General features: G+C 44.2%; 2 protein-coding genes across 7 annotated transcripts in view; one reads left to right on the forward strand and one right to left on the reverse strand.

The window, feature by feature from the left end:
- Positions 1-14,025, reverse strand: part of KCNQ1 (potassium voltage-gated channel subfamily Q member 1) — a 300,879-nt gene extending 286,854 nt beyond the window's left edge. Inside the window, exons 1-3 of one of the 6 annotated variants that reach the window (XM_083720074.1) lie at positions 11,853-14,019; positions 10,907-10,940; positions 7,689-10,555 (exon numbers count right to left, since the gene is read on the reverse strand). In XM_083720074.1, the coding sequence (XP_083576200.1) occupies positions 7,689-8,101 (413 nt within the window). In that variant the 5' untranslated portion in view covers positions 8,102-10,555; positions 10,907-10,940; positions 11,853-14,019. Of the gene's footprint in view, positions 1-7,688; positions 10,941-11,852 lie in introns of all 6 variants that reach the window. The other 5 variants (XM_083720073.1, XM_083720075.1, XM_083720076.1 and 2 more) reach the window with 5 other exon arrangements.
- The window catches only part of TH (tyrosine hydroxylase), a 532,003-nt gene that overhangs the window by 197,504 nt on the left and 307,723 nt on the right, over positions 1-26,776 (forward strand). The window lies entirely within an intron of this gene.

Below are 26,776 nucleotides of genomic sequence, written 5' to 3' on the forward strand. Positions count from 1 at the left end.
AAACCAGAACTAGCATTATGCTGATAAATTAACCTGCATTTTTTTTCAAAAATTTTCCAGCAATACTTAATTATTAGAGGAGAGAGAGCCTTTTGGTGAAATTTTCATGTTTGGGAGCAGGGTGGCTGAGGAGTGTTTACAAGTGTATAATTTCTCCATTGGTCTGCAGTCTGAAAACCCCATAATGTCCCCATTGAGGCTTTCTTGTAAGCACAGGGAAGTTGAGAGGCTGCCGATTGTGTGCTTGGCAACTGTTCATCTTTTTTTAAAGTGTTTTTTCCTTTTAAAGAAATCAGTGCAGAAAGATTTCTTTTTAAGCTAAAAAGGAGGACTTCCCTTAAGCAGAAGCAGGTGTGCCAGTCTCAGGGGCTCAAAAGACAGACTGCTAGACTTCCTGTGATTCAATGCTCAGGTAAACACATTGTCATGTATCTCATGGAAATGTCATGGAGAGGATAGCTGGACCTTGAGGAGGAATGAGAGGAGCTCAGGGAGCTGCCCTTGGACAACCTTTTTGCCTGCCCAGTCCCAGGACTCTGACTGTGCCCTCCTCACTCTTCAAAAGGAAGAGGCTGGGTGGAATGCTGCTTGTTGGATCAACACATTAGCTTGCACTTAGCCATGCATCTATACCTCTTCTGCACCTCCTGCACCTTGTAACCTGTGCATTACATATGTACCAATCTCATCCACACATTAAAGCACTGGGCAGAAACCATGCTGAGAGTCTGAGTACTTTAGTCCAGCAGTGAGGGCCAGGATAGACATCATAAAAGACTGGGCTTCTTCAGATCAGGGAGCTGGCAGCACTGGAGAAATGCTTAATGCACATCACCAGCAGCGCCCTTGCAACAGTTAGGTAAGGTTGACCCCACACTCAACAACATTCTAAAGAAATTCTAAAGCACACTGCAAATGAGGCCAAAAAAACCCTCCAACCCATGAAAACTTCTTTTACAGGGAAACAATAATCTCAAGAAACTGGAGGACAGGTTTTACACAACACTAGCTAGGACTGTTGCATTGCTTATTGTTTTGAGTTACTCACTCATATGGCTGCTCATGCACCATATGAAGGGCAATTAAACAGCTGGTGCCTTTAAAGCCAGGCTTATATGCAACAACATTTTTTATGTGGGACTATGTCTCCCCTCATTAAAATAAATTGGGGCGGGGATGTTGTTTCCAGGAAGTAGATGGTAACTTGGACATAGGTCCCAATTATTTCAACATAACTTCTTTCTACATAATGGGTACAACCCGAAGAAATGCAAGAGTACATAAGTTGTACTGAAACCAGTGGAGCTAAATTACAGTTAAGTTTCCTTCAATAATTAGTACTGGATAGTGAACCATAAGAATGATAAGGAATGTAAGCTATGCACACTTCATGGGTCTCAGAATTTTTTTATCTATGTCCCTTTATTAGTGTTTCTTAACAAATATTTTTGATGCAGTTTTAGCAAGCTTGACAAAAATAAACAAAGCTTTGTTGAGCTGAAATGCTTCACATGCATTATCTCAAGAATCCTTAAAACTGCCATGTGAGGTAGGCCAATAATATTGTTACCATGCAGGTGGGGATGTGGTGACTGAGCCTGAGAGAACAGTGGCTTTCCTAAGGCCACCTAATGAGTCCATAGCTGAGGCAATATTTGAACCAGGGCTTCACAGCTCCCATTTGATTTATTTATTTATTTTATGAATCACAAATGGCACTGAAGAAGGGATCTTTATATCTCACACACACTCCGGGCTGCTTCTGTTGCCTAAATCAACCCTCCCCCAAAAGCTAAAGTGTTGTAACCAATGTTTCACCAGCAGGGTTTCACCAGTGCAACAGGACTTCCATTTCGTCTCTCCCCCTGCAGGCCTCCTGTTCTGTTCCACCAGGTCCTCCTACCTTGCAGAGCTGCTTTTTGGGTGTGGAGGGGACTGGATGGGACAGAAAAGGAAGAGGAAGACCTAAGACTCACATGAACTGGATATAGCAGAATGGGGAACTAATAGCCTCAGAAAGGATGGGCTAGATGAAGGAAACCCAGTGCCACTGTTCAAATAATATTTAAAGCACCCTACATTGATTTCATGTGTGTGAGTGTGAGTGTGAGTGTGAGTGTGTGTGTGTGTGTGTGAGAGAGAGAGAGAGAGAGAGAGAGAGAGAGGAAGATCTGATTACTAATCTGATGTGTAACTTGTGGTTTGGTCCTTAAATTACAATGTCGCACCTAACTTTCATAAATGAAACAACTCTTTAGGTCTGTAGATGTAACAAAAGGTTAAAGTTATCTGTCATTTAATAATATGAGACATGTTTGTAAACAATGCTTAAAGCGGCACAAATAAGCAAACCTATAAAACTTCTGCTTAGCCTGCTACTGATTTTAAATTTACTTTAGCTGGTCATTCGCACAGCTATGGACTCAAAAAAAGGTAAAATGGGGACGTGGGTGTCACTGTGGTCTAAACCACTGACCTCAAGCACAATCTCAACGGCATTTTTCTTCATGTCCTACAGACCAGCCAAACTGCACTATTACAGATAAACAAAAGCCATATTGTTTATACACAGACACACAAAAAACAGAGAAAGAATAAATATACATTTCCATGCACAACTTTACTTTATAATATTTATGTTCCCATTAGCAAAAATTCAATCAGACTCTTTAAACAGTTGAAGGAGGTTTTGTTCTTTTGCCAGGGAGGAACTTGCTCACAGTGAGGTTAGGTGTTTATCAAGAACACTTTTGGAGTTTCATGTGGGCTTCTGATGAGTATTTCAGTAAATCTAGCTCCTGGAGCTGTCTGGAGCCATGTGGGTCTCGCACTGATTCATCAAAAGCATGCAAAAGAGATGAGAGGAGTGGGGTCATAGCTCAGTAGTACAGCATATGCTTTGTAAGCAGAAGCCAAAGTCCAATGCCTAACATCCCTAGTTAAAGGGATTAGGTAGCAGGTGATATGAAAGACCCTGGATAGCCACTACCAGCCAGTGCAGGCAATACTGGCATTGCAGGGCATTGGACTAGATGACCCTTGGGATACCTGAAATAGTCTGACCTGGTATGCAGCTGCTTCCCATGTGCTCAGCATCAGTGATGGTGAAAAAGGGGACCTGATTTAACACATTACTTTTGGTCTTCCTGTTTTTGCTTCCAAAACATCCAGCTATGAACCTACAATGCAAGAAGCTCCAGTTTGGACAATTCCACCACTTGGAACATCCCAGTAAATGCATTTAGAACAAGTGGGACCTGAAACAAAATGTTGCAGCACTGAATACTCTTTGCACAAGTTGCCAAGCAGCCAGCCACACCCTTTGTTAAGATATGCCATTCCATTTCCACTCCCCTACCCAATCCCAGTTTCCCACATTTTGTGGGAACACCGAGAAAACTCCATGCTCATTTGGCTGTTTTGAAGTTTTCCCTGAGTTAACTTTCAGAATAAAGGCTGTTGTACATTAAAGCCACTATCTGGAGATAAATTGCTCCTCCAAGCTTTTTGACTATGATATTGTAAGCCCTACATGGAAAGACAGCTCCAGCAGATTGAGCAGATGAGACCACTAGTGGGTCCAATGATCAAGAAGACAGTTTCAGCATGTGCTGTAGAGGGAAATGAGGAGCAGGTGGCAGCGGTGGAGGAAGCCTCTCTGGCACCTGGGGCGAAGCACCCACAGGGGTGGAGCGAACTTCCCCCAGGGGTGGAGGCAGGGCACGCGGTGCCCATAGGGATGGGACAGGGTGCCCTGTGCCCTTAGGGAGGGACGCCCTTAGGGAGGGACAGGACGGGGTGCATGGGGCCCATAGGGATGGGGCAGGGGGCGCAGCACCCCTAGGGGCAGGGCGCACCATGGGGCCTCAGCCACCCTACAGCTGGGGGGGAGGCAGCAGGCGGACAGAGTGGAACCTGCTGGTGCCCAAGACGTGTGGCTTGGGCATGCTGCAGGCCCAGCAGTGAATGCTGCCCACCATTTTGCCACCCACCTCAGTGGGGGCACCCGGGGCGGACCGCACCTACTGCACCCCCCTTGCTACGCCCCTGGCAGGTGGGGCTCATCAACCTGGGACGGTAGCCCATCTAGGAGAAGAAAAACTGATCCTAAACCTCTGCTGCCTTTCAGGGTATCTTTGGCAGAAAAAGGGCTTAGGAATAAACCCTACACAATTCCAGAGTGGAGTCCCTATGATGGTTGGATGGCACCTTGTATGCCTCCTTCCAGCAACTCCTGCAAGCAAGCTGGTGCCAAACGTATTGTTCTGCTTTCCTTTGGACCACATCAATGAAGCCGGGGGGGGGGGTGTCTTGTCATCTGGGCAACCCAGGACCTTTGTACATACTGCTCAGGCTCGTACCCTGAGGAGGTACCCTGAGCAGTTTGACTTCATCCCCAGCTCGGAGGCACACTCCATTGTCTCTCGAGACAGACGGATTCCAACTAAAGTTCCCAATCTCCCCCCATCCTCATGACGAATTAAAAATTGATGAAAGTCTTGATGGACCACTTAATTATTTTTCTGCCGGATTTAGCAATTTCAACGCACTGTTTTAGATTCTGTATGATTTTAACTGTCTTTTTACAGACATGCCGATGACTACCTGAATGAAGCTTGTGGACCACTGGAGGTCTACGGACCATGGTTTAGGAACCTCTGCTGTAAATCTTTCTTATTTCCAGTCATGTGCAGTGGTATGGAGGGAAAAAAGCACCAGAGTCATATGGTGAGCCATTAGAAATTTAACACAACTTTTAAATGGCAGCTAGGATATTTGGATTCTACCCCCCCCCCCCAAAAAAAAGCCTTAAGGTAAGAGTACCTTAGGTTAAGAAATTCCACTCATTACTTTCTTAAAAATACATTCTGCTCATTTTTTCATTTCCAATAATGCATCTTGAAAAGTAGCTCTGATTAGACAAGCACGACTAATCTATATTTTGAAGCCATTAAGTACAGTATATTGTATTGATTGGTATTTTTGGTGGCTTTTTAATTTTGCAAGCCATGATTCAGAAAAGTGAGTGTTATTTTAAGCACACCAACATCAGGCAATAAGTCATTTGCATCAACTCCAAGAGGAATGTCAAAGGCAGCTAATGCCATGTTGTGTTACAGTATGCCTTCATATTTTTGGCTCAATTTGGCTATAATTTGGGTACAGTGGTACCTCGGCTTAAGTACTTAATTCGTTCCGGAGGTCCGTTCTTAACCTGAAACTGTTCTTAACCTGAAGCACCACTTTAGCTAATGGGGCCTCCTGCTGCCGCCGCGCCGCTGGAACACAATTTTTGTTCTTATCCTGAAGCAAAGTTCTTAACCTGAAGCACTATTTCTGGGTTAGCAGAGTCTGTAACCTGAAGCGTATGTAACCCGAGGTATTTCACTGCCTATGAAACTAAATGTGCTCAACACTTTCACTCCTAGCAAATCATAAGACAACCTGTAAGCAACAAAAATTTGGAAACCTGCAATGTAGGAGGAGATTTGGAGTGGATAAATGGTGAGTAAGGAAAGTGTTAATCACGCCACTCCAAATCTCCCTCCTATTTTGCAGGTTTCCAAACTTCTTTTTGCCTTTCCAAATGTGCATTTTGGAAGCTCAAGGGGAGATAAGTCATGGGGAGAGGTACAATCTAGAGTAGAAGAATGGCCAGTGCAGAAAGGTTTCAACCTAGCTCAATTGGCAGAGCAGGAGACTTAATCTCAGTCATGCTGGGCAAAAAGATTCCTGCATTGTGACAGCTTGGACTAAATGACCCTTGTGGTCCCTTTCAACTCTACAACTCTATGATGATTCTAACAAACTTCCCTGGCTGCTTCTCCACTCTAAAAAGCTCCCTTCCCAAAGCTGCTTTTCCCTGGGGGGAAAGCTGCTTTTCCCAAGGAGGGGGGTTCACACATTTGTCACTGTTTCATTTCACAAACGTTTGTATTTGTGTGCGTGCACACACACAATGTGTTGTCAGAGTTCTGAATAATGAATCGAATTGTGCTGACAGATGGCTAGTTTAAATAATTATCTCATGAACAACATTTTATGAACTCTGGTACTTGTAACCAGCGTAAGAAGTTCTCAGCATACAATGCCTTGTTTTGCTCAATGCATTAGGAATGAATGGAACACACGGAGAGAAGTTAAAGCACAGCTCATCAACTAGAGAGTGTATCTGCATGGACCTTTAGCACAGAGAAGCCACATTGGCGCACCCCACCATGCAGAACAGGTACCTAGCCAGAGTAAAGGATATTTCCAATTGCCATCTTCTGGAGCTGTCTCTCTCCCCCCACCCCACCCCCGGCAACCTAGCATCTATTGACATTAATCCTGGAAATAACTTAGCTGCACACGCACCTGTAAGGGAGTACCTTATGTGCTTAAAGGAAAGGATTTATCTGTAGCAAACGTTATGCATGAATCTAGGCAATTAAATGTTACAGGCAGACAGCGCCTACAATTAGGCTGCAATGCTCAGAATACTTTCCTGGCAGCAAACTTCATGGAACACAATGCAACTTACTTCCAATAAAGTATGCCAAGGCTTGGTCTGTTAAATATCTGATGAGACACTGTGAGAGTTTTCCTAAGAGCTGCTAAAGCGTAAGGTATATAGGAAATAAAAACATGTGCTCTTTGATGAGGCCATATTGTGGGGGCTGGGTTATTGGTTTTGTTTGTTACTACAGTATGTTATGCATTTTGTGTTTTTAGATAGTAAGTAGTCCTGCGATCATCAGGTGGAGGGTGGTATAGATATTAACCAAATAAATAATCCAGCTCTGCATCCTGTTCTCACAATGGCCAACTGGAGGCTTGTGGGAAACCTGCAAGCGGGATCTGAGCACAAGAGCACTCTTGCCCTCCTGTGGTGTCCAGCAAATGGTATTCAAAAGCATTGCTGCCTCCAACTATGAGGGCAGAGCATAGCCATCACAGCTAGTCACCATCGACAGCCCTCAGCCCTCTCCTCCGTTGTCCGATGCTCTTTTAAAGCCATCCAAGTCTGTGGCAATCACTGTGTCCTGTGGGAGGGAGTTCCACAGTTTAACTAATGCACTGTGTGAAAAAGTTTCTTTTATTTGCCCTGGATCTTCCTACATTCATCGGATTGTCCGAAACTTCTGGTGTGAGAAAAGCCTTTCTCTACTCACTTTCTCCACGCAAGGCATAATTTTATAAACTTCTCTCAAGCCACCTCTTATTCCCCTAAGCTCAAAACTCCCAAACGCTGCAAGCTTTCCCCCCCTCTATGGTCCAGGAGGAAGGCTGGCTGGCGGGCAAACGAGGCATGCGGCTTCGACAACAGCTGCCTCACTCCCGCAGGAGGATGCTGACCTAGTAGGTCGGGCTGCCACCCTCAGCATCCTTACTAGGTCAACTTCGGTCGGAAAAGTCCGCCAGGTAAACACGCGTCGCGCGAGGGCTGCCAATCTCCGGGGGGCGGGGCTCCGGCGGGCGCCGAGCGAGCCGCGCGCCCTTGGCGAGCGTGCGCCGGGCTCCCCGAGGCCCTTTTCCCGCCTTTTCTTGACAGAAAACGGCAAGCAGCCGTCTTGCCCGCCCGCCTGCCCTCCGCGCTCCTTGACCCCGGGAGCCGCCGCCGGGCTCCTCGGGGAAGAAGGGGGGCCCTTATGAGGGGGGGGGGTCGCTTCTAACCAAAAGCTCAGCAAAAAGCCGTTGGGACTCACACAGTGAAGTGATAGACGAAGCACTTCCAGCCGGTGGGTCTCTCCAGGAAGTTGTAGACCCTGCCTTGGATGTGGCTGCGGCTCAGCAGAGGTCTGCGGACGCTGTAGATGGAGACGCGCGGGTCGAAGCTGACCGGAGGGCGAGGGTAGTCGCCGCCTCCGCCGCCGCTCATGGCCACGGTGGCTTCGGGCCCCTCGACGTACCGCGCGCGCTGCTGAGTCGCGCAGCCGGTGCCGCCGGGCGTCGTCCCCCCCGCGGGCGCGGAGAGCGAGAAAGGCGCGTAGTGCGCGTTGGCGGCGTTCTCGGCCAGCTCCAGAGCCGAGGGTTTCATGCTGCCTTTCCTGGACGTGACGGACAGGCGCCCCAAGCTCCACGGCTTCCTCTCCGCCTTGGGCGAGGAAGGAGAAGACATCGTAGAGGCGCGCGCGGAGGGGCGGGCCGGCGGGATGCGGAGCCAGGCAGCGAGCGCGACGCGTCTCTCGCTCGCTCTCCTTCCCCCGCGGCCTCCGCTCAAGTCCCCGAGAGCTCGCCTTGGCCCCGCCCACTCCGGGGGAGGGCTCCTCGGGGAAGGCCCCTGCTCCCTCCGCCTCGCCGCTGCCAGCAGCCACCCAAGGAGCCCCGGGGGCAGCGCGGCGGCGGCGGCTGCTCGTCCCTTACTCGCGCAAGACGGCCGAGACTTTCCGCAGCTGTGCAACAAGTAGATCTTCAGCAGGTGCAGAACTTGGGTGATTCATGATTAGTGGCATCTTCCTTGCCCTAAACCTGGCAGGCGTTGTGCAATCAACTGGAAGAAAATCCCTGCCATCCAGAGAAGCGCGGGCGAAATCAAAGCAATGTGCCGTTTTGATTCCATTTATCTCTTATATATAATATTTTCCTTTTTATCTTTTATATTCCTTTGAGGTAGGTAAGGCTAAGAGAGGGCCATGACGGGGAGGTGTTTGTTTTTGTGGGGTGTGTTTTTTTCAGATGCCGAGGGGGCGACGTAGCAAGGTGGGTGAGCAAATGATCTGTGAAACAGCAATTCCCTAGTTTGGCTATCACCCCCTGCCTCAAACTCACCAGGGCTGCGATCATATAGTCATTTATTTACCTGGGAGTAAGTCTCATTGAATTCAGTGGGACTTATTTCTGAATAGACATGTATGGGGCATGGGTGTAGCCAAGGGGCGGTAGGGGGGCAGTTGCCCTCCCCCAAATCAATAAACAAAACATAGCTAAGTGTGGTTCTTCCCTCCCCCCAACAAGAGGCCTGCCCCCTATCAAAAATCCTGGCTACTCCCATGATATGGGGGCTGTGCCTTTGGTATACAGTATTCCTGTTTTTCAGCCTCAGTGTGTGCCATCTCTGTACTATTAAGACAACCAGTGACCAACACCAACACCCCTTTAACTTAAAAGGGGAAACCTGTGATCTAGGGGCTACATGTGACTCCACTTAACTTCATTTATGAGTCTTTTCCTGGCTTTTTAAAAGCCTCACTTTATTTTTGTAGTTTCAGAATGATTGGTCTTTATTCCAGATTAGTTATCCAGAACACATTTGTCATCAGTTTCAGCTCCGCCCACTGTCAGCATGTGGCCTCTGGCAGATTTCCCCCCCCCCACACACACACAGGGGGGGTGGATAGAGAATGTTCCTCAGCAGGGGAAAAAAGTTGTCCACACATGCTTTACATGGTTGTGGGAATTCTTGAGATAACGTGTGTATAGATCCTTGAACATGGCAAAGAACAATTCAAAAAGAAATACAGTACATAGTAAACACCCTTGATGTACAGGTTGATATCTCAAGAAGCCCTGCCCTCTTGGAACCTTATAAATTGAAACTTGAGTGCTTACTCACACTTGCATCTCTTGGTAGGTTGGCAGCTGCCCATTAGCAGATCCTCTCGCCCAGAAATAATGTAGCGATGGGCAGAAATGAAGTACTGCCACTTATTTCACAACAGAGATTGTGATATCCTGTATTGTAGGAATCATAGAATCACTGAATCACAGAATTGCAGAGTTGAAAGTGACCACAAGTGTCATCTAGTCCAACCCCCTGCATTGCAGTAATCTTTTGACCAAATATGTGCTAGTATGTTGCACACCAAATATATAAGCCATTTTTCTTCCGCTTCTAGACATAAACCCACCAAATAACCTAATAAGAAGAGCTAGGTTACATTAGCATGCCACTTTTATTTCGGGGGAAATCAAAATCTCTTAATTACGGCCAACCAAAATGTCACAAAATATTGAGTAAACTCTTGAGACTTAGGCTGGATGTTAAAGGGAAGAGAGAGAGTGAGTATGGGAGAAATGACTTGTTATTGCAGCCATAATGTTTGTATTGGTCAGAAGTTCATAGTCTTAGCAGGGGCATAGCTATGGGGATGTGACTGTGGAGGCTGCCATGAAGTCCCAGCGCTTAGCAGTCCTAGTACGTGCCCAGCTTACTACGTCAAGCAGCAGCAGGATGGACCATTTGCACACCAGTGTCACTTGCAGGGTCACTTGGCATAGCAGGATGAGGCTCTTGCAGACAATTCCTGTGCTGCTATTTATAACACATTTACTACTTCTAAAAATAGCCTCAGTGTGATTTACAATTAAAAAGTATGCACTGAAATAAATAGGATTAAGGAGGGGCAGTAAAACAAAATGAAGTGCTGGTACAGCCACAGCCATAATCCTAACACACACACACATCCATGATGCTAAGTGTAAGGGGTTAGGATGCAGAGGAGCCAAGCTGCTATGGAAGCTCCCGCGTGGGCCTGCCAGGCAGTGTAAGGGCTGCTGAAACAGCATCCACTGAAGTCAATGGTGGTCCATTTCCTAGTGAAGGGTCCAATGTGGGCCCTTCTGCTGCATCAGCCTGGAACAAAATAAAGGGGGAGGATTATTGTCACTTCACCTTCTGCCCTAGCCAGCAGGAGCTGGTGGTGAATTCACTGCTCTACTGTACACCACCCCACACTCAGTTGAGTTTGCTCTGCCTATTGCTAGAATCACTGCAGGGGTCCCACCACCATATCTGAACGTAATAAGACAGGAAGTGGCTCACAGAAGTTGTTCCAATTTAGGCAATACTGAGCTCAAGATAGACAAATGTTCTGACAGTATACGGCGGCTTATACCAACATTCTTCTTAAGTCCTAATTCTACTGTTTGATTCATTCTCGGTGTAATTCCTCTGCAACATATCAAGGAAGAATTTGTAGCTTGCCTTTTTAAGGCAATGGATGCTCTCTTCTGAGAATCTGGAAAACAAAATAGGGGCACAGAGTTGCTTAAAAAAAGAAAGGCAAGAATTGTGCTCTCATACCTAGGCTGAATTCTATAGTTGTTAACCCAGCCTACTGCTTACACATTGCACTGCAAAACAATCTGATGCCTATTTAAGCCAAGGAGCATGGTTCGCAGCATTCAGACATTTACAACAAACCTATAAGAGTCTGCTTTGAGTGTAACTTAAGATGAAGTTGTCACAATTAAGTAGCCTAGCAAGCCAAAATTATTACATTATTTTCAATATAAACTTCAACTTGCATTAAGCTGTTTATCTACTATAGAGCTTTTCAGTCTTTGTTTTATTTCCTATGTAGATGTTTGAAGTTCATGTAGCTGCTACAAGTAAGAGAGTTGCCAAACGACATAAATCTTGCAACATACACTTGCCTAAACAAACACCCCAAACACTGGCTGTATTGCTGGCTTGCCTGAAATAAAAGTTTGCTCTTCTGTTAGATTGGTTTATGATGACATGTTTTTCAAACATTATCACCCTAAATCTGGCTCCTTACCATCATGCACTTTTGTGGAACCCCTGATTAATTGGTTAAGCTGTCTTCATGCCAGGCTATGTGAGGGTTTGGCACAGTAACGCATTTTAACGCGTGAAGTAATAGCTGCTTCTAATAAGACAAATGATTTGGCACCTTAGATACAAGAGCTCAAGCACTCCAGTGCAGAAGCAATTAGCTAACAAAGACAACTCCAAGAGCAGAAGGCACAAATATCCTTTGATCAGAAAGTCTGCTTTCCTTTTGAGCTTGATGGAGAATAGAACTAGTTAACAAGCTCCTTTCCCAGAGCTGTGCTGAGTTCAAGGGTTATGCTGGTGCTTAGACAAAAATGCTGCGGCAAGATAAGGTACTATATATATTATATACCTTGTTATTTTCGGCTCTATTCAAAGGCGGTTCAGAAGTTCTCCAGATGCTTTGCATGAGTATGGCTGCTCCCTTCCGATAAACACTGATTTACAATGTATTATAATAATAATAAATTGTTCTTGCAGTGATAACACTTTTATAAGCCACACTTAAAGCTTACTTAGACAACACTTAAGGGCTTCAAATTATGCTGGACGACTCCTGTGCCAACAAATGTCACAAAACATGACGTCACCTCACAGTCACAGCAGCATGACACTGACATCACAGCACAGGTAACTAGGGCAATATTTGTGAGTGCTGCGCCTCTGTGTGTGTGATCCTAATCCCATATATCATCGTAATAGTTCTTCTGTGTGGTAAAAGAGGGAGTAGGCTGGAGAGCCTTAGATCACTTTAACAACTGTTTTAACTTACATGGCTCCTTCCCCCCACCTCTCTCTCACACACCCCAAATTCTGGGAGCTGTGGTTCATTGAGGGGTCTGAGAATTCCGCTGGAGTGATGGAATGATTATTAAGGCAGTTTAAGTTTGTAGCATAAATATGCTGATACTAATATGCTTTACAGCTAGGGCATCTTCACGGTAATTTTATACACTTGTCAGTTTCACTGAGGGCTGCTGCCCCTGCTCACTCTGCTTGTTACCCCTGCCTACCCTTTTGCCAAATGCCCTTCCCCCATACTAGACTGAGCCCTCCCCCATCTTTATATGTCACCTACCCAGGTCATCACCTATCGTCCCTCTGCCCCCATACAACTATCTTAGTATTTTGCCTGATAAAAGTTTTCCTAACCTCACACACAGTGGTGGCCCAATGCAAACTACCACCATGCATATTTTTGCATCACTTGGACCCATGCTGTTGGACACAAAAAAAGCTTTTTGCTGGATTTGGGGCAAAGTTCGAAAACGAATGGTGCTTTTGCTCTTGAGTTATTTTATGGTTAATAATGACTGGAAAGATAACATGTCACAGTTGTCTACACTACAACATGTTACTTCTACCACAATTAAACATTTATAGTATGCACAAATAACGTCAACTATAGAGGAACAACTCATCAAAACAAATTACTTCATTCACTATAATGCCTGACAAGTGATCTCATGTTGACTCTGTATGAAGAAATATATGCTATGATAATAACAGCACTGATTTCCTCCCTACTGCCCCTAGATTTATATAAGGTTCAATGGGAAAGTTTATGTTTTGCTGCTCTAGGTGTGAAAACTCCTAGAATATATATATACAGTATTTAAGTTTGCATGTGGCTAAAAATTTATAGTTTCATATAATGAAATTAATATATGTTTCTCCGAACAAATGCAGGTAGCACAGTAAATAATCAAGAAAATGCTAAAAATAATGCTTGGGTCAAATATCAAAACTTGAAGCCCAGAATAATGTAATTGAGGTCAATGGGATTGTTCCAGAGTAAGTGGCTTAAGTACTGCGACAGCCTATTGCAGCCTAGAGTGGCGATACTGTTAATTACATAATAAGCATTTGGAATCCAGGAAATAATTCCTTCAATTATAAAGAGCAGATGTGGAATGTTATGTGGAGCATGCAGTATCTTCAAATGCAAACACTTGTTTATATAATACATATGCTGCAATTGCTGATTCCTTCTGAAGCATAAATATCTTGCCCTTACAAATCACAAACACTGTGTTGTTTCTATTATTATTATTTATTATTATACATTGCATCAAAGCTCCTGTGTCTGTATTTGTTACCTTTTGTCCTTTGTACACAATTCAAAGTGCACACCCTCTCTCTCTCTCTCTCTCTCACACACACACACACACACACACACACACACACCCATTCCAGAGCAATTTGTTCCATACAGAATGGATTCCACAAATTTCCTCCAAGCATGTGCAGAGTGTTGTACCATGGCTATGTATGCATTTTCCTTGGCCTCAAGCATGGCAATGGGGTCATAGTGACAAGGTGCTGTTGTTTTCATCACCATCCCTTTGCCATGCTAAAGACCTAGATAAAAAGTAAAGGTAAAAGACCCCTGGACAGTTAAGTCCAGTCAAAAGTGACTATGGGGCATGGCACTCATCTCACTTCCAGGCTGAGGTAGCTGGTGTTTATCTACAGACAGCTCTCCGGGTCTTGTAGCCAGCATGACTAAACTGCTAAACTAAACCGGAACATCGTGATGAGTGCCAGAGCGCACGGAAACGCTGTTTAACTTTCTGCCACAGCTGTACCTATTTATCTACTTGCACTGGCATACTTTTGAACTGCTAGGTTGGCAGAAGCTGGGACAGAGCAATGGGAGCTCACCTTGTCACGTGGATTCGAACTGCCGACCTTCCGATCAGCAAGCCCAAGAGGCTTGGAGGTTTAGACCACAATGCCACCCACTCACGCTAGAGACCTATGCATGTCTCTGGGCATGTCTGGACTGGGCTACAGAACCCATTTCAGATGTTGCAATCCAAATGTGACAAAATTGAATGCAATTGTGGTTCTGCTCAAACTTTTCAGAGCTGAACCAAGTTATTCAAATAGTGTGTTGCCTGCCACCCCAATCTTCAAGTGGTGCAAGTTTTCAGGGGGTCCAGGTGCTTAAGTAGGGTTCTGTTTCTAAGGAATGAGGGACAGTGAAGACTGTGGTGTCTTTATTATATGTGGTTTATTTTCACATATATATAACAACCTGAGCTTATGATGGATGGGCTCATAGCATCAACACCCCAGAAGGTTTGTTCTTCCCATAGGCCCAGTCTTGGATTCAAGCAGAGATCAAGCATGACTCTCATTCTCTTCTACCTGCTTCTAGCCCAGTGCACTCTCCTATCTCTTTCTCAATCTCTCACAGACACACACACTTTTGTCTTTCCCACTTCCAGCCAGATGTGGGAGAGGGGACCCACCCATTTGCCCTCTGGCACAAAGCCACTTCCTTCTGTTATACTTACAACCTGCTTAGGCCCACCAAGAAGCAGGCCTGGCTGCTTCAACAATTGAATCCTCCATTAGATTTTAACCTTTGCTGAATCTAGGACCCTAGGAATTAAAAGGGACTCGGGCATCATACAGCCTGATCTCCTCCCCTAGCCCAAATTCACATCTTAACATAAGACTTGGAACTTGTGCCCCGCCCCCCCCCCCAGTTTCTCAATATGCTGAATTCTTCACCCAGTACATTTTCTTTATTTTACCTTCTAACTCAGGTATGTGTGAAGTTTAATGTGACGATCTCACACCACTATTTCCCCCCTCTTCAAATAACCACTCATTTTGTTATTTTCTTCTTCAATAAGATAGAGAGCTAGGATTCAGAAATATGAAAACAGATTTTACCAGTACTGCAGATCCATTATATGTTAGAAATATTTGTTTAGTATCATAAGAGTCATATCCTTCATCTTTGCCAAACAAGGTGATCTGTTGTGTATGATTGAGAGAAATATACTGTACTTTCTTGTGGATATTAGTATTCATATTTAATTTCCCTTTATCTTACGTATGATCTGGGCTGGCCTTTCGTATTTTGGCACACACTAGCAAAACATTAAAATATCCTCCATGGGACCTTGAAACTCCTAGCTCTCCTCATTAATTCTGACAGGCCATGAAACTGTTTTTTTCATCTCCCTACTATGTCAACTACTGGTAATTGTGCATAATTTGAAGGGAGTAACTAGCAGCCAGCAATCAATTCAACAGCCATTTAGGTGGGTTCTTTTAGCTATTCCTTCATATTAAAGAGATGTCTTTGGCTATTGCCTATACAAAAGAAATAAAACACAATTATTTATGTTAACCTCCCTGATACAAGTCATTGCCCACAGTCACACTGGGTCACCTTTCTCCTCAGTGTCTCTCAGTTTATTCTGGCTACTGGTGGAAGCGATTTGCTGCTTAGCCCTAAAAGCTTCCTATGTCAGGATTTATTTGTGTAATATCTTGCCCAATGAAGAGTTCTGATAACTTGAAAGCTTTCACATTTTTGTAGCATTTCATTTGTCCCAATAAAGGTATTACTGAACTGTTGATTTTGGATTTTGTTTTCATGAACCTTGGGCTTTGTGTGAACTTTTGGTCTTGTCTTCCTCTCCTTCCCCTTTGATGCTATGTAGAGATCCAACACACTTCCACTATCCACATGGGGACTACCCACCTGAATAGGGCCTGTGTAGGTAAAAGCCAGTGTGCACCGGCCAAAATCGTGGGGTTCACCCCCAGATTTTCTTGTGGTGACTCTACAATTCTATATTACCTTTACCTCTACCATGAGAGATACAACCAGCCACCTCCATTACTATAGCTTTGACAGACATCAAAAATGTTTTTATGCATGACTGCTTTTAATGAGAATATGCAAAAGGCAGAGTCCTCTGTTTTTAGTGGGGTGACCAGCCAAGAGAATTGGATTAGAAGCTGGGACTTGTATCCAATATAGTGCTAAGTAACCATCTGGCCAATACAAGGATTTATGCTTTTACAATGGAACTTTCTCAACACTCCTCCTTTTAGCACTCACCCCATACCCTCCTTAAATCTGCTCCAAGATGTGTGTGAGGAGCTTATAAACACAACTCCTTTTTGTGAACCGCCCTGAGACCTCCGGATATAGGGTGATATATAAATTCAATAAATTGCAGTCCCATGAACTGCAAGAAGATCAAATTTATCCATTCTTAAGGAAATCAGCCCTGAGTGCTCACTGGAAGGACAAATCCTGAAGCTCCAATACTTTGGCCACCTCATGAGAAGAGAAGAGAAGAGAAGAGAAGAGAAGAGAAGAGAAGAGAAGACTCCCTGGAAAAGACCCTGATGTAGGGAAAGATTGAGGGCACAAGGAGAAGGGGACGACAGAGGGCGAGATGGTTGGATAGTGTTCTCGAAGCTACCAGCATGAGTTTGACCAAACTGCGGGAGGCAGTGGAAGACAGAAGTGCCTGGCGTGCTCTGGTCCATGGGGTCACGAAGAGTCAGACACGACTAAACGATGAAACAACAACAACATAAATTCAATAAATGACAACAACAACAACTCCCAGTGGAGGATTTTTAGTGCCCTGGATTTGCACAAAGTCAATGCAGGGGTGAGTAAAAGAGAAGACAGGTTGCACATCAGCTGTGGCTGTGGAACGGAAACAAGGAAGGAAGGAATGCTGAGAAGGTGAAAGTGGTGGTTTAAAAGCAACTGCAGAGATCCTTCACACAATGTAGTTCACTCCTAGCACCGTGTGTTGTCTTCAACAGGAAGTTCCAGATTCAACACAGTAGTTTGGAACATAAATTTTATTACAAGCACACACCCATACATGAACAACATCCATCAACTGAACTTAACCTTCTCTAACTGAACAAAGAAACTGACAGGCTTGCTCATAAGAATCTATTCATCTTGGAAAGACAGTACCATATATCATCCTAGGGTGGGTGTGCAAAGGGAGTTGCAGAATAGGAGAAAGGAGAAGGCATGGAAATGGGGATGGTCAGCATACAAGGGAGAGAGCTGAGATAAGGAAAGAGGAAGGAATAATAATAATAATAATATTTTTTTTATTTATTTATACCCCGTCCATCTGGCTGGGTTTCCCCAGCCACTCTGGGTGGCTTACAGCATATCTAAAAACATATTTAAAACATCAGGCATTAAAAACCTCTTGATACAGGGCTGCCTTCAGATGTCTTATAAAAATTGTGTAAAAGGAAAAGGGATGGAGCAAGAAGGTGAAAATGGGTGCAAAGGGAGGCTGCAAAAAAGAAGGAAGGGGGTGGCATGGGAATGGGGCAAAAATGAAAGCAGGGATATGAAATCAAGAGTAGAATAGGAGGGGATGGTGGCTTCGTAATTGGGCAGAAGTTGAAAAGGGTGCTGCAGTCTGTGGGAGGAGGAAGATGCAGGAAGTTTTGTCCTCTTTCCCTGACCTTTGCTTGTTTCATAGGTGTTTGGAAAACATTCAAAACCCTGTCAGTAGTTTCTGTGTGTACTGTAGTAAAAGTACTACCATTTTAACTGGGGACTTGGAAAAGTTAGCCAAGTGTCAGGGAAATGATCATTATAAAGTGAAATTATGGACAAGGTTTCTCAACAACTATTGGACTCATTCTGAGAATAAGAGCAAACAAAGGCAAAAATGTGCAGGGAGTGTGTAAGGCATTATTTGTGACCTCCAGAAGACAGTGTTCTGGCTTCTGAGGCATGGTTAGAACACTGCGCTCCAAGACAGAAAAGCATCTGCCAGAGAAAGTTCTGGCTTCTAAAATCTGCAGCTTGCAGGCAGAGATTTGGCTGGTTATTCTGAACGAATAGGGGCTTTACCAGTGCTGTTTTCTGTGGGTACTCAAGAGTACGCAGTACCGGCACCTTTTATTTTTTCAAATGTTATAAGTGTGGCACTTACTGTAACAACTTCATGGTGAGTACTGGCACCTTTTTCTTTTAAAAAGCACTGGGCTTTGTTCAGTGGTAGCTTCCTGCTTGAAGAAAGCATTTCTGCTCTTGCAAGGGAAGACACCCAGTTTTCACTGATTGCTCGCTACTTATAGCAGTCCTATGGAGCATATCCCATACTATTGGAGCAGGGATCTAGTCCAGGGGTCAGCAACCTTTTTCAGCTGTGGGCCAGTCCACCATCCCTCAGACCATGTGGTGGGCCAGACTATATTTTTTTTTTTGGGGGGGGGGGGAAATGAATGAATTCCTATGCACCACAAATAACCCAGAGATGCATTTTAAATAAAAGGACACATTCTACTCATGTAAAAACACACTGATTCCCGGCCCATCCATGGGCCAGATTGAGAAGGCGATTGGGCCGCATCTGGCCCACGGGCCTTAGGTTGCCTACCCCTGATCTAGTCCTTAAGGGTAGCTTTTCGGGAAACACAGGAGGACTGCAGCAGGTAGAGGGATTGGTGAAAACCAGGTGCTCAATCTTGCACAAGTGGAAGTGCTTTTCACTAGCATTAACCCCTCACCGTGTCTCAGTTCCTCCTACTCCTAGCACTCAATTCTCCCCAACATCCTTGCAGCATAGAATTGCACTTCACTTATTCTTAGGGTCTATGTGAGAGGCACCCACTTTCACCACCCAGAGCCAGCCCTTCCATTAGCCAGTAGGGCTGATGGCTTGCTTTAGACAGAAGTTTCTTAAACACGGCTAAAATGCAACAAATCCAAATTTACTGTGTCTGAAATTTTACACAGACATTATCTAAAATCACTTCTCCGTAAACACAGTGGTATTTATTTCTCATAACACTTGCATAGGGTTGGGCTGCAACTTTAGGATTATAACAGGGAGATGCTCACCAAATGGTAGGAATATTTAAGCAGGAATATAAGAGGAGCATGCTGAATCAGATCAGCAGCTATCCCTGATCCTATACTTAGTTGCTACTGTTATTTAGCTACCCAACATGATCCTAAGATAAATTTTCTGGTTAGTCACCACAAGTTGAGACCCTCATAAATTTGTGAACTTAGCAGAAGGGTTTAAGCCCAAATTTGCACCAGTTTACACTTGGTACTGATTCTCATTTGCCTTGTTGTCCCCCATTTATCCAGTTTGGACAGATCCTTTCAGAGCTCTTCAGAATTTGCTTGTGTCTTCAGTATCCCAAATAATTTGCCTCATCGTCAAACTTGTCCACTTCGCTGCCCATCCCATCTTCAGCACAGCTCACCTTGCCATTGTGAGCAAATAGGAGAGAACGCAAAGAAAGGTAATTCGTCTACTGTTGTCATGATGGCTAGCCCTTTATCCTGCACTGAGACAGATTTAAAATCAACTTCCTCTGTCCAATACAGTGGTGCCTCTAGCGACAAACTTAATTCTTTCCGGAGGTCCGTTCTTAACCTGAAACTGTTCTCAACTAGAGGTGTGCTTTCACTAATGGGGCCTCTTGCTGCCGCTGCACTGCCGGCACACGATTTCCATTCTCATCCTGGGGCAAAGTTCTCAACACTCTTCCAGGTTAGCGGAGTTTGTAACCTGAAGCGTTTGTAACCTGAGGTGTTTGTAACTCGAGGTACCAATGTACTGAAATTGGCTTCCATGCTATATTAAAGTTTAATAAGAATTAGTTACATATTGTAAAATTGCTGGCATGGAATGCTCCTTTGGAAAGAACTGTATTCAACGGCAACGCCAAATTGGAAATCTGCCCTATTATTCCATTCACGATTTTGCATGACGGGGGGGGGGGGGAGGCAAAAGAGCTGCATCTTTGGACTCTGCGTGGAAGACAGAGAAGGGAAGAGGTGTTGATTAATGTGAAAAGCATGAATGGACAGAAGAGCATAGCTGTCAACGTTTCCCTTTTTTTAAGGGAAATTCCCTTATTCCGAATAGGATTCCTCGCAAGAAAAGGGAAACGTTGACAGCTATGCAGAAGAGTCTACAAAAGAGGATACTGGAGGATTAAATCCATGACAAATGTGTAGAATGACTGGACAGGTGCTTGTGAAGAGGCAGCAGAGGAGGCCAAAGAGATGAATACCGAACAGATAAACTTGCTGCATCAGTTTATACCAATCCATCCAAATTCCTTGACCTCCAGAGGGAAGCAAACTTGTGGATTTGTCCCTGCACTTATGTCCCTGCACTGCCTTTACAAATGAGGCAAAGTGAGTGACTGCAGTCAACCAATAAAGATGCAAACTGTTTCTGTTTTATACTTACTTTATTCTAATAGTATGATCCATCTATTTTCAATTAAAAGCAGGTGCTGCTGAGTTAAATGGGACTTTAGATTAACTATACACAGTTTTGCAGTCTAAGAGTCCAAATAATTGAAAAAATCTCTGCTGAGAGATCGCTGCAGTCCAATCACTGCAGTGCAATCCACACTTTTATTTTATTGTTGTTAAGATGACACTATTCATGTCTTACACCTGTTACTGCCCTGTCAACCATTAGGCTGAGGATGACTCATAACACTGCCTATCGCCAACAATGAGAGACATTATTGCCGGCAAGCTAGATTATACACGTAATGATGCAATTCTAGTTCCTTGTTTGTAGTCCACATTTCTGAAACCTCACCCTCTTGGATCTACACTATTAATTTTTTATCCTCTAGAAATTCTCACCATTGCTACAGATGCGCTCCTGTTTCACTGGATGTGAGGAAGGAGGCTGGCAATGACAGATTTAATAGTTTTGGAGATCAAGGGTGAGCTCGCTCCAGGGCATGAGCCAAGAAATTTCCAGAAAACTCCAGTTTGGCAGAAAGATGTTGTCCAAGACTAGTGCCCTGACAGCATGCCAAGGTAATAAGTTTCACCCATGGGAGGTGAAGGGATCAGGAACAGGCAGTCCAAATGCCAGTTAGGGTGGAGTGAAGAAAGAAGAGCAAAATGGCCCTCTATTATTTTATCATTCTGCTGTTTTCTCATGAATTATGTTTTTTCATTGTGAATTTAACCCACTTTAGGATTACTCTTAGTAACGCAGTGGGTAAGAAACAATCTAAAGTGAAAACAAACCAAAACATGCTTAAGGTGCAATGGTGAGAAAAATGCAAGGCAGCCATTCATCACTTTGACAAGTGAAGACACTGCCCCATGAACTTTAATTGAGGTAGATGTCAAAAGAAGGGGCCCAACCTTGGAACATCCAGGGACATGTTTGGAAAAAATGGGAAACATATTATCAAGTTGCAGCAGAGTGCCATGCAGGGCGGCTCAGGAAAGACAAAATGCAGTCACTTGCGTAATACTGTATTGTGCCAACCCTCCTTTCCATGTGTTCTGAATATATGGAGGTGTGGGACCAAGTGAGGTGCCCCCTCCACACCTGACTTCTTGAATTATGTGGGGAAATCTGAAGGAGACTGGTCAAGAGATTCAGTGGAATATGCTTACAGTTCTTCTCATGATCAGAAACCATGACTGTATAGGATTCTCTGTTGCAGGGAGGGTTGTAAGCATGTTTGGCCAAGAATACTTTGAGTGGAAACCACTGGGTGGCAGAGGAAATGGAGACACTCAGTGGCCCCAAGCCCTGACCATAGATATACATTCAAAATGCTTAAATAAGACTATTATTGCCCCAACTTTCCATCTTTTACCTGTGATGAAGCTGGCAATGGGTTGTGGTGAAATCTGTCCTCCAGTTTCTAACAAAAATTCTTCCTTTACAAGAGAGACTTCTATTTTTTTCTGCTTCATTCGAAGTCCCCTTAAGCATTTCTTTATAAATTTTAGTGCATATGTGGGGTTGAACTCACCTTAGTATTGCAAGGTGGCCAAGGTAGGGTGCACCCGTGCTTCTTTCCAGGAAACATTGGCTTACACACATTGATTTACTAGTAGTTTAGTAGGTAAAAAAAGGGAAAAGGACCTCTGGATGGTTAAGTCCAGTCAAAGGCAACTGTGGGGTTGTGGTGCTCATCTCGCTTTCAGGCCGAGGGAGCCAGCATTTGTCCACAGACAGCTTTCCGGGTCATGTGGCTAGCATGACTAAACCACTTCTGGTGCAACGGGACACCGTGATGGAAACCAGAGCGCACAGAAATGCCGTTTACCTTCCCGCAGCAGCGGTACCTATTTATCTACTTACATTGGCGTGCTTTCAAACTGCTAGGTTGGCAGGAGCTGGGACAGAACAATGGGAGCTCACCCGTCACAGGGATTTGAACCGCTGACCTTCTGATCAGCAAGCCCAAGAGGCTCAGTGGTTTAGACCACAGTGCCACCTGCGTCTAGAAGTTTAGTATACCTAATGTTGCTAGTGTAGATGGTGGCTAATGTCCATTTTTGTTTTTTATAACATTTATAATCCCGCCTTTCAGTTTCATCAATATTCAAGGTAGCTCATGAGACAACTAAAATCAGTATTAAAGTAAAGCCAAATTAAATTAAATAAGCCAAGTTAAATATAAAATACAACACCTTACCTCCCACCTGTTCCACAGGGTTCTCCAATCTGGGGCAAATTTTTCAGTGAGGGGTTTGGGCAGATGGAAAGGAGAGGGGGATTTGGTGAAAACCACTCCCTCCCTATTCCACTGATGGAAGGAATTGCTGGATCAAAAATGCCTTCCTTCACCAGAGTGGCACAACCGGATACATTTTTTTTCAATCAAAATTTTCTCTATAGACTTTATGGACTGTTGTTTCCTTTGAGTATCACACCTTTTTAAAGGAAAGCATTCCTAATGTATGAGTTCTAAACGAACAGGTTTTCAAATGTTTTAAGCTTCTGAAGAAATAAAGAAAACATAATGGTTATGTACTCAAGGTTTACAGAACAAGTCTGACTTGGGGGAGGCAAGACAAAAGGCTTTGAAGACAAGAGAAAGAGAGCCAAACTTGTGCCTAGAGCCTTTCTTAACAAATAGTTTTTGTGTTGCTGAGTTTCCTCCTCCACCACAGTATGTTTACTTAGTTATGCAGTAATTGGTATTGGCTCCCATGCAAAGGTATTTCAGAAAAGGCCACTTGAGAAGTTACCAGATCTCTAGAAAAAAATGTGCTTTGGGATTATTGGCAATACAAATAATGACATTTATTCTGAAGTAATTCCAGTGGAAGTTACTCCGGATTAACTGTTTTTAGGACTACACCTTAATTTTAAGTGAGCCAAATTAGAAATATTCTATACTGTGGTACCTCGGGTTAAGTGCTCTGATGGTGTTTCCTGCCTGGCAGGGGGTTGGACTCAATGGCCCTTGTGGTCTCTTCCAACTCTATGATTCTATGATTCTAAGTACTTAATTCATCCAGAGGTCTGTTCTTAACCTGGAACTGTTCTTAACCAGAAGCACCACTTTAGCTAATGGGGCCTCCTGCTGCCGCCGCGTCGCTGAAGCACAATTTCTGTTCTCATCCTGAAGCAAAGTTCTTAACCTGATGCACTATTTCTGGGTTAGCGGAGTCTGTAACCTGAAGCGTATGTAACCTGAGGTACCACTGTATGTGTTGATGTGAAACCCAAATCCTTTTGATTTCTGTGGATCACAGATGGGGGTATATGGCTTTGAATTTTGGTCATCCCTAATAATCCACTTTTAACATTGTGGTATGTCAAAGAATGGAGGCAAAGCTGTCCAGAGGTGTATTGTTTGCCAGTCAACACCCTTCTGAAACAAAAACCGCAGAGTGTCTTTTTATAGCCTAAGCATTCATAGACTATGGTTGTAAGGTGAGGCAGGAATAGAATTTAATGGATTCGGAGGGAAATGCATTATACCTTATGCCAGGTGGCATCATGGAGAGAGCTGTGGTAGGGTAGCCGAAGACATTTCAGGAAGACAGATTATTTTGATCCAGTCTGATTTGGATACAGGCCTGGCCGCGGGACTGAGTCTCTAGTGGTTGCCCTGGTGGATGGGGCAGGGGGAAACACAACCTTGCACTTGCTTATTGATTTCTTCCGCATGACATAAATAGCACAACATTTAATTCCTTCCTCCACACAAGCAGAAGGCCATTGTTCTGAGGATTCCTACGACTGAAAGTAGATCAGGCAGCCGAAACCAGATCAGGCACCGGGAAACAAATTGTATGTGACATCTTATGTCTGTAGTGTAGGTAATTCAGGTGATTGCTAATATACAGTGTACGCTAGAGGCTGCACTGCAGGAATTTTTATTTCTTCATTGCTATTGTACACCAAGAGAACACTATCACTTCCTGAAAACACATACACTAAGCTTCTTTGTTGCAAGTCACAATGAAGAATGCTAATGCCATAAGTCGATTTGTAACGAGAGAAGCCGTGAGAGAGAGAAAAGTCTGCAAACATCAATAAATGTCTGGACAAAAGGAATGCCAAATGATTGTAGGGAGCTAAACTAGAAATCGTGTCACATGAACCTCCCAATGCAAACAGTGGTGGCAAAGGAAAAAAACCAAAGGTATAGCAGAACTTTGCTGTGAAGTGGCTAAATTTACCAAGCTATAAATTTGGGTTACCCTAATCAAAACATGACACACAATTGGTTTTTCTGTAGAATTTTTCAGAGAAGCATTTCATCTAGCAATATGGGGATCCCACAGTGAAACTGGTGTAGAATCAAAATCTTTCCATTGTCACTATAGCAGAAGCCTCTTTTGTTGTTGTTTAGTCATTTAGTCGTTTAGTCTTTGTGACCCCATGGACCAGAGCACGCCAGGCACTCCTGTCTTCCACTGCCTCCCGCAGTTTGGTCAAACTCATGCTGGTAGCTTCAAGAACACTGTCCAACCACCTTGTCCTCTGTCATTCCCTTCTCCTTCTGCCCTTGATCTTTCCCAACATCAGGGTCTTCTCCAGTGAGTCTTCTCTTCTCATGAGGTGGCCAAAGTATTCAGGCCTCAGCTTCATGATCTGGCCTTTCAGTGAGCACTCAGGGCTGATTTCCTTCAGAATGGATAGGTTTGATCTTCTTGCAGTCCATGGGACTCTCAAGAGTCTCCTCCAGCACCATAATTCAAAAGCATCAATTCTTTGGCAATCAGCCTTCTTTATGGTCCAGCTCTCACTTCCATACATCACTACTGGAAAACCACAGTTTTAACTATACGGACCTTTGTCGGCAAGGTGATGTCTCTGCTTTTTAAGATGCTGTCTAGGTTTGTCATTGCTTTTCTCCCAAGAAGCAGGCGTCTTTTAATTTCATGACTACTGTCACCATCTGCAGTGATCATGGAACTCAAGAAAGTAAAATCTCCCATGAAGGAAAGAAGCCTCTTACTATCTTATACAGTGGTACCTCAGTTTAAGTACTTAATTCATTCCGGAGGTCCGTTCTTAGCCTGAAACTGTTCTTAACCTGAAGCACCACTTTAGCTAATGGAGCCTCCTCCTGCAGCTGCGCCGCCGGAGCCCGATTTCTGTTCTTATCCTGAAGCAAAGTTCTTAACCCGAGGTACTATTTCTGGGTTAGCAGAGTGTGTAACCTGAAGCGTATGTAACCTGAAGCGTATGTAACCCGAGGTACCACTCAGTCTTTGCCTTTGTCTGGGAACTCTTCTCCATAACACAGTAATATAGTGTTGCATGCCACCCCAATCTCTGAGCAGTGCGAGATCCCAGGGGATCCAAGTGCTTTACCCAGGTTTCATGTTTTCTCCTGAGAAAAAGGCACAGCAGGGACTCTGGTGTCTTTAGAATATATGGCTTACTTGCACATATATGCAACCTGAGCCTACAATGGAGGAGGAGGAGCATTAACACCCCAAAGGGTCTCGTTTCTCCCATAGCCACAGCCTTGAATTTAAGTGGAAATCAAACACTGTGCTCTGCCTCTCTGATTTTCCAGCTTGCAACTTTACTTCTAGGTCACATTACTGCCAACTCACAACTCTAAAGCTCTGGCTTTTGTCCTTCTCACAAAGAGCTGAAGGAAGGGCCCCTTCCATTTTCAGTCTGGCACAGAGACCCCTTTCTTTGGGTCTCTTAATGGCCCATCACCCAGGTGATTACCTGAACACAAGAAGCTAGTCTGATTTATATTTTAACATGAGTTAAATCTAGGGGTTATGTAGGTGTCTGGCACCCACAAACAATAATCAAAACAAATCCTGCAACTCTGAAAAGACACCTGCTATCTAACTTGCAAAAATATTTGACTTCTGTAGGTTCTCCTTATGAAAGAGTCTAGTCATAAAGACCTATGCTGTTACCTTTTCTATAGCAACAATACATTCCATGACTTTCTGAGAACACTTAAGTAGAGAAGCAGGGGAAATGGAGCCCCACACAGCCCGCTTAGTAATGTAGCAGCTCTTTAGATAAAGCAAATGTTGATGACATTCGGAAGCTGCCTTTCAGATGCACTAGTAAACCATATTCTTGGAGATCCCTCTAGTGGCTGAAGTAAGAGTATAAGCTATTCTACAGAGTATGGTGGGCTTTGCATCAAAACCCTTTGTTTCATGGTTAGCAATATCTGTAGAAGATTTTTTACAAGAGTTTCTCATGACAGCAATTGTACAACTCTTTC

This window comes from Podarcis gaigeae (genome assembly GCF_964106915.1).
Source record: "Podarcis gaigeae genome assembly, chromosome: 1".
NCBI classification, from domain to species: Eukaryota; Metazoa; Chordata; class Lepidosauria; order Squamata; family Lacertidae; genus Podarcis; species Podarcis gaigeae.